This window comes from Trachymyrmex septentrionalis, unplaced genomic scaffold (assembly GCF_001594115.1).
Source record: "Trachymyrmex septentrionalis isolate Tsep2-gDNA-1 unplaced genomic scaffold, Tsep1.0 scaffold62, whole genome shotgun sequence".
Lineage (NCBI taxonomy): Eukaryota > Metazoa > Arthropoda > Insecta > Hymenoptera > Formicidae > Trachymyrmex > Trachymyrmex septentrionalis.
Window position 1 is genome coordinate 8551 of NW_017305800.1, and position 9218 is coordinate 17768.

Below are 9218 nucleotides of genomic sequence, written 5' to 3' on the forward strand. Positions count from 1 at the left end.
TCAATTTTTTGTAGAATAGAGAACAGTGAAATATGATATCGAAGTACTCATCAGCTGCTAAAATATATATCGTTTGTTTTATTTTGTAATAAATTATAAACATATGTATATTAGAACTTTTTTTAGCTAAATGGTTAGGAATTAATAGTTTTAAATAATTAATTTTTTTAATAATTAACAATAACGTTTTAAAGTAGAAAAAAATCTACTTTTTAATAATATTTTTAAATGCGACAAAATAGAAAATACTACAATAATTTAATAATTTGTTTTCTTTCATTTTACTTTTTTTAGCTTTATTGAGCTATTAGTATATTTTATTTAACATAATTGTTTTAAGAAATTTTCTGTAGTGTTATTCTGTAATATATACTATGTAGAGCATGATTCTAAATAATATAAATTTCAGAATATTTCAGATTGTTGATACTATTTTTTATTAACCCTTTGCACTTCTAGTTGAGTGTCAAATATGACTCGACATCAATTTTATTTACACGAGCTCTTATGTCGAGTCATACTATTGTAATATACTATTATTATAGATTAGTGTTACGTAATATTATTAATTCTTTTTATATTAATTATAAAATATTGTGTATGTAGTATCATAACAATATATATTTATTAATATGCATTATATTCAAAAAAAATTCAGAATGCAAAGGGTTAAACAATTCGTGAGGATAAGAAATAGAAGATTTTACTATGAACTGTAATACATATATGTATTACAGTTGTATATGTATTTCTTACCGCAGCAGCACTTTCCAAAGACGCCACGAATATTCCACCAAGAATCATATGAAAAGCTTTAGCACCCCTTTGCAATAGAAACAACATCATTTTTTGTATATGTAATGGAGCTACGTACCACTGAACGTTGTATCTACAATATAATGACAAATTAATAAAGATAAGAATAATTGTAAAAAGATAAAATATATTTGGTAATAATGATTATAATAGATATGTTTGTTCCATGAGTCGTATTAGTTTCTGCTGTGATATATTCAATAATTATTATTACAAGAATCAAAACAAGTGCTCTTATGTAAAAATATATGATAAAAATATCTTTCTTACACTGTGGCAAATATATATTCATTATGATCCGTAATTTCTTGCGCAGTCCAGTTGGATACGAACAAGTATACATAAAGGATCATTATAATTAAAAGAGGTAGTATAAGTTGCTCAATATTATTACGATACAACGCAGCCTAAAAATTACGATGTTTGTTACGCATTTACTATCTATTTCTTCAAATCACATTGTTCTATATTGTTCGTGTTATTCTGTTTATTTTTTTGTCAATGGATTAGTATTATGTTACGTAATGATTAATTTTTTTTATAATTATAAGACATTTTTATGTAGTATTATAACAAATACGTATATAGTCATGAATTATGAGAAAAGATATTGGATACAATATTATTTTTATAAATGCTTTTAATCTATATATTCTACAATAAAAAGGTATTTGCTTATTTCTTTTTATTTCCTTGAGTTTTCGATAACATTCTAATATCACGTAATCACGATTAAATATTAAAAAATTTACCTGAAGAAGATTAAGACTAAGACAAGTTACGCCAATTGCTATTAAGAAGAAAAATGATCCCTCAAAATTTGATATTAAAAAGTCGGTGAACCTGTATCAAGTATGAAAAAGTACGTGTTACTATATGTATTAAATATTTCTTATTAGATGTACATATATTAACATGTACTCTTATCAAATATACATATACTTACTCCATAGCTCTGCGATGAATATCTACGGCATAAATTATTTCCTTATAAATTTTGCTCTTATTCTTTAAGTCATCTTTTTGTAAAATATTGATTGCCTGTTCAATACGGTAACTGTAAATAATTTATCCCCATATAATTACTTCATCTAAATTCGTTTTAGATGACAAACAAAATATCGTTTATTATTGTATTCATTCTAGTATATTATTTATTTACCTAGCGATACTAAACATTCCGCAGGTATGTTGAAGATATGCAAGAAGCATCGTTCCTGTCGCTATCATTGCGATAAGTCCTATGTAACTAGCTGCTAATGTGTGCAGCATGATAAAGTAGAAATATTTTTCTTGATCAATAAAATATTCTGTCACAATGTATACTGAAGGATTTAATCGAGAATTGTTATTAAGCAGAATAAAGTGTTGAATATACGGCCAAGTTTGTAGAAAAGTTACAGTACTTTCCACGCATATGCCAGACACTGAGAGAAATTTTATAAAGTTATTTATATATATAAATCAAACTTTATTAGCTTTTAATTAAACAAATTCTTTTTATTGAGAAAAGATAGAATCTTGTTTCGATTTGAAAAAATATATTATTTGTGATTACATTTTATCTATTGTAATTTTGAAACATATAAAAGACTCAACTACCATTGTCTTACGTATTATTGCAGTTGTATAATATTTCGCCTTACTTCCATACTTTTCTATAATAGCGATTTCATTTTCATCTTTTAATTCATTACATACATCTTGCAGTTGTTCCAGTAAACTCTTTACCTGTGGCATCAATGATATTATATTTCTCATTAAAATTTGGAAATGATTATATAATCAAATATTTTCTTCTTTAATTTTTTGATATTCTTTATCGATTAGGACCAAATTACCTGTTACCTTTCTGTCTCTTTTTATATTATAATTAAAAAGTATAAAGAATCAAGCTATGAAGAATTGAAAGAAAATAAAAGACAGGATAACTTGGCCCCATCTGATAAAAATACGAAAAAGAATTGGAAAATTTTATACTTGAATATTCCATTTATCTAATATTTGATTGATAACGTTCTTACGGTATCGGCGTTAATCCAAAATGAATTATATTTGATCGCGAAGCACATAAAAAAAAATGAAGTGGAAAAAACTTTGAGAATGTGTTCTGAAGTACATTTTGACGTTAATAATGTTGTAAACTGCAAGAAATATTTTACTGAATTAGCATTAAGCAAGTGATAGCAGATTATTTAATTAAGTTAGTAAATTGCTCGCTCCTTGCTTCTATTATGCACTATGTACTATATACAGTCAGATAGTAAAAAGTGTAAGTTATTAATATTTCTATATTGTATACAATAGTTTTATTTTAAAAAGACAAATGTTATATAATATAATTATATTAAAAAAATCTAACGAATATAATTGAAATAACGTTATGTTTTATATAAGTCATAAAATATTCACTATTCAATAACGTATTTCATTTTTACTTTAATAATAAAATTAAAATTTTAACATACTTGAAATATAATAAAAGTCATCAGAGTACCAAAGAATAAAAGTAACTGAAATTGAACGATGAGCGATCGTCGGTAAGGCCACAAACCAACGACAAGCAACAGAATTCGGTTGAGGCTAAAATGTCGAGTTTCGAGACAGATCATTTCTTCGCGAACACCAAGATGTGTTTAACGGAAAAGTAGCGACGGACATGTATTCATCCCCTCTTTCCTATTCAGTGAGTGTGACTTTTCTTTTACCACAATTTTTTCAGTAAATTTTATTTTTCTATTTTATAGTATATTACAAAGCATTATGAAATACAATTATAAAATTAAACCCGCATAATTTAAGAAATTTTCTTGGGATAACGTTCATAAATAAATTATAGGAACACCGGAATAAATGATTGATTTTACAGTAAAAGCAATTTAACGGATGTTCTTTTCTCATAGGGAAATGTTCGTACGAGGACTTTTTTCGTGCGAAAGTCGCGCAGCCGCAATAGCTACTTTTCACTACATTTCTACTTATTTTAGTCTAGAATGTACACTCGTATGACATGTTTGCCTAAGCAACGCTAAACATTGGCATATCATATTCAAGTTAGTAAATTACGCAATGTTAATATTTAAGTCAAACTTTAATGTTTATTTTCTTAAAATCTTCTAACTTTGCATCACTTGTGCTGTCAAGAGAATGTATTTAAATTTAATGCAATAATAACACATTATAAATTTTTGAATATTTTTGAGATTTAATGTATCAACATGCACATTACAATAAGTAAAATAATAAGAACTATAGAAAATAATTTTGAACAATTCTACTTATTAGAGTATCTCCGGTATATACGCCGCACTTATTAAAAACTTAATTTATTCAGTATTATTTACTATATTTATAGTAAACGAACTATATCAGTAAAAACTTTGTACTGTCTATTATTATGAAACAAGTATTAGAAGTTCAAAATATTTATTTTTTATATTAAAAAATAAACTTTTTGAAACCCTTGCATTTTTGCGGTATATTATATTTCATAGGGATGGGATATATGGTTAATTATAGAGAGAAAGAGGATATGTACGGCTCATAAAAAATTTACAAATAATGCATATAAATAAGGACACAATAACTTATAAAGTTTTATTAAGGGATAAAAATATGTATATGAAGTAATAAATAATAATTATAATCTTCCTACATATATAATATTACAAGTATTATGACATAAGATATATATTTCATATAATGCATTTATTGCATTTAGTGCACTAAATTCAATATACTTTGTATGTTTTAAGCATAAATCCCACTCGCTAAAAATGCCGTATGGCCCTAACAGGTGGGATATACAAAATAACAAATTAAACAAAGAATACGAAAGCAAAACACATGTATTTTGTTATACATGCTTTACTATTCCACTATATGTACGTATTATGAAATAACTACTAAGTCTTTTACACGTCCTACATTAATCGTTTTATATAAATTATAATTTATGATGGCGTTACTTATTAAAGTGACAAATCGATTCAACTCACAATAAATTCATTAATATTAACACTAAGAAGCTAAAATTATAACACAATATTAATATAATATAAAGGCATGTAACAGAGAGAGTAGTTGCGGGAAAATTACGCTCACTCCTTCCATTTTTTCTGACTTTTGCGGCGTAAATCCCAGCGCGGCGTATTTGCCGGAGTTACACTATCTGTATTTTTTTCATTAATTTGATAGTATCGAAGTCCAAGTTCTATTCATTTAACATCTATATAATACATTGCAACATTATCATCAAAATTCTGTACATATTTATAATCTGTCTAAAGATTATACAGAGCTTTAGATGGTATGTTATTGATTTGTATAATAAATTAATGTGAAATAAGAGAATGATGCGCTGACTAGCTGCAATGAAAAATATTTTCTTCAAATGTTTGAAAAATATTATTGAATAAATTCTGATTCAATTTTTACCGTGGCGAAGCCTTCTAAGGAACCCACAAATAATCCACCAATCATTATCTTAAAAGTTTTAGTGCCTCTTTGCAATAGGAACAATATTAGCTTCTGTACATGTAAGGGAACTACGTACCAGTAACCATTGTATCTATGAAATGATTAAATACAATCAATATCGATTATATGATAATATAATATGATAATTTTATATGATAATATTATGATGGATAAAATAATTTATAGATATTTTTAATTATCTCGTAAATATATATGTATATAATGTATAATTGTTTTATGAAATATTTCAGCTTTTGTTACAAATTTTGTACTATTAACTTTAATTTGTATTGCAAAAATTGTAACTTTCACGTATCACATAAGAATATTTCTTACACTGTAACGAATATGCTATTGTTATGATCTATAATTTGTTGCGCAATATTGGTGGAAAGGAATGTGTATATATAATGAATATTCAATATTATGAAGCACTGTATTACTTTTTCGCCAATATATCCAGATGATATTTCTCGAAAAATCTGGAATGTGAGCTATTTATTCAAAAGTATACTTTATACTACTTAAAAAAATAAAAGTTCAAACTTACTCGATAAAGATTAAGGCTCGCAAAAACTGTTCCATTCAATATCATAATAAAAAATGTCATATTAAATGATGATACAGAAATTTGGACAATCCTTTAAGGAAAAAATATTAGTAGTTATATAATATATACAATATGTGTCGTAATATATAGAAATAAATTCAAAGATAAATTCCTTGATTATTTCCGAATAGATTTCAATTTGACACTGATATTAGCATTTTATTATTTATTCCTTAATTATCTCTTTTCTGATGTTAAATATTAATGTTCAAATTACAATAAAATATAATTATAAATTTTTAAACTAAAGTTTTGGAAGAAACATTTATATATAAAATTGAATACAATTTATTTAAAATTAATTTACAGATTTGATAATACTTTACTTCAAAGCTTTACGATGTATGTCTATGGCATAAATTATGCCCTTACAAATTAAATTTGCATTTTTTATATCACTCATTCGTCTAATACCAATTGTCATGGCTTGCTCCATACGATAGCTGTAATAAATAACTTATATATATTTAAATACATATACATATATATGTATATACATATATATATATATATATATATATATAAAAGGGTGTCTCAAAATTAGGGTAAGAACCGCATTGGGGACGTAGAATGGATCAAGGGGAATAAAAAAGTCTTACTATTTTGAGATATTTGCTGTAGTTTTTGAATTAAAAAAAAAAAAAAGAAACTGTCTAAGCCAACGTGCAGTGAACATATAATTAACACGTATAATAAATTTGAAATAAATCCTATGTAGTTTCATCTAACTGAATGCGACAAAGCAAATATGATATTTTGATATTTACAATACAAAAGACTTCGTATTATGAAAAAATTAGGAAAATTCTTGATAAAATGAGTTAGTTTTTACATGTAATATAGCTTATAACGTGATAAAAGATGTTATAAACTTAAAACTCAATATTAGATAATTTTTGAGCTATGATGTGTCAAAGATGCTCTGTAAGTATAAATTTTGCACATTTGTGTATCATAGCTCAAAAATTATCCATTTTCTAGCTTTGTATTTGTGACATACTTTGTCCACCACATTATAAACTACATTATATGTAAAAACTAACTCATTTCGCGATCTAATTTATCATATAATTAGTGCGGAATTTTTTTGATAGTCATTATTGCATTAATTTTTTTACCTGGCAATTTTTAACATTCCGCAGACATGTTGCATATACGTTAAAAGCATTGCTCCCGTCGCAAGCATTGCGAGTGATCCTATAAAGAATGCTACATCTGCATGCAGTATAATTAAATAAAAGTATCTTTCTTGATCGAAGAAGTATTCTGTGACGATTTTTAATGATGGCTGCAGCTGGGATTTGTTTTCAGAGATCATAGTATCGATTATATGTGGCAAAAATGGAGAAAAGATGAACAAAATATCGGTAAAGATAAAGAGCACTAAAGAATGATTTGAAAACAATCATAAAAAATTATTAATTTTTTAATATTTTTAAATACTATTATACATTTTAAATTTATTTTATTTTCCCTCAATATATATGTTTACGATATCACCTGATGTACAGCTATATATGGTTATTTCAAATTTTGTGCGCATAAACGCACTTCTTAAAGTACTTGTATACTAAAGATGGTACACACAAGAAGACATTGCATAGATTTCAGATGGTAACAAAGCAATTTGTACATGTGATATGATTTAATGTAATATCACCATACATACGTATAATCGATTAGTTAATTATTCAAAAAAATTAGCTTTTATCATTCATAATTACGAAATTTGAAACACAATACTGTGTACAACCGCAAATAGATTATTCAATAAAAATGTTACTTGAATTTTTAAATGAAACCTGCATATTTCCTAAGTAGTGAAAACTGAGAGATTGTCTTACGCGTAAGTATTTCAGTGTAACGTTTTGCGATGTTCCAATACTTTTCTATAATGGCAATTTCATTTTCGTCTCTTAGTTCATCGTAGGTATCTTGAAGAAGTTCTAATAAGTGTTTTACCTGTCAATGATTTTCTATGCTACTTGTTATGCGGAAGTTGATATAGACAAATGTAATATACTCTTTAAATATCTTGAAATAAAATCTCGAAGACAGTTAAATTACTGCTAAAAAAGAAAAAGAATGGAAAATTTGCACTCTCGAAGAGTGGCAGGTTTTTTTTTTTTAGTAAAATTTACTCTAAAAGAGAAATCTCACTCTTTTTTTTTTTTTTTTTTTTTTTTTTAAGTGAATCTCACTTCATAAAAAAGTGAAAATTAGTCACTCTTATTCAAGAGTGCTTAAAAGTGCAAATTTTTCATTTTTTGTTTAATAGTGGCAGTATTTTAACTTTTAGAGTAAGATTTTATTTTAAGAAATTTAAAGAATACAACATGCATTTATTTAAATAAAAAATATTTCTTATCGCTTACAACATCCATGTTAAAGTTGAACGAGAGGTATGGTATCAAGAAGAGATTAAAGAAGAACGTGACAGATAGAATTTCAATGGTTAATTGCAAATCATATTTTGAGGTCGCAAATGTTGTAAACTACGGGAAATGATTTTGTTGAATTATTTATATAAAAAATAACATTATTTTATCAGCAAATAGAAAGATTTTAATTATTAATTATTTTTCTTATGTACAATAATACATTGAACATAAAGCATAAAATCTAATTATACATACGTCATAATAATTATATAACAAAATTATATATTATTTTATATTGTATAATTATAAATAAATTTAAATATGCCAGATTGCTGTTAATAACAATGTGGTAATTTATTAATTATTAATGAATATTGTTATTAATAAATAAGAACGTTTTTTATAAAAATCTACTAAATACTATGCATTTATTTACCTGAAATATAATAAAACTTCCCAGAATTCCGTAATGCAAAGTCAATTGTAGTCGAACGAGTTTAGATTGTTCATAAGGCCACAAACCAATAGCGAGCATGAGAATTCGATTGAGACTAAAGTATCGATCCTTTACGCAAGTCATCTCTTCGAGGGTAGGAACACATATGACTGCAAAAAAGTGGGGAACATTCCGTCCATCCCCACTTTTTGACCGATTCATTGAATATTCCTTCTTTTAGTGTAAATTTTACTATTAAAAACTTAACGTTACTTTTATATTAAACGTTATAGAGCATTCAAACACTTGTAATTTTGCAGTATTTTTCTTAAAGAAGTCTGCGATTAAGCGATCGATGTATAAGGAAAATTTTTCCCACAAAAATGAAGAAAAAAAGACATTTGTGGAAAAATAGCCTCATAAATGTTACACTGGCAAATTCTATTGTTTTCGCTGCCGCAACTTCATTTATTTATATAAATATGTGTGTATGTGT

The 9218-nt window shown here is 25.9% G+C and overlaps 2 protein-coding genes across 2 annotated transcripts; both read right to left on the reverse strand.

Moving 5' to 3' along the window:
* Positions 1-2121, reverse strand: LOC108752701 (odorant receptor Or2-like). The gene is made up of 6 exons (XM_018493732.1): positions 1979-2121; positions 1763-1873; positions 1569-1659; positions 1087-1223; positions 757-889; positions 1-54 (listed from the first exon to the last, which is right to left on the reverse strand). Exons 1-6 carry the CDS (start codon positions 2086-2088, stop codon positions 1-3), a joined length of 636 nt encoding a protein of 211 aa, XP_018349234.1. The 5' UTR covers positions 2089-2121.
* Positions 2122-2129: 8 nt separating this feature from the next.
* LOC108752702 lies at positions 2130-5890 on the reverse strand. The gene is made up of 5 exons (XM_018493733.1): positions 5846-5890; positions 5632-5777; positions 5254-5386; positions 2419-2547; positions 2130-2141 (listed from the first exon to the last, which is right to left on the reverse strand). Exons 1-5 carry the CDS (start codon positions 5888-5890, stop codon positions 2130-2132), a joined length of 465 nt encoding a protein of 154 aa, XP_018349235.1.
* Positions 5891-9218: the final 3328 nt, after the last annotated feature.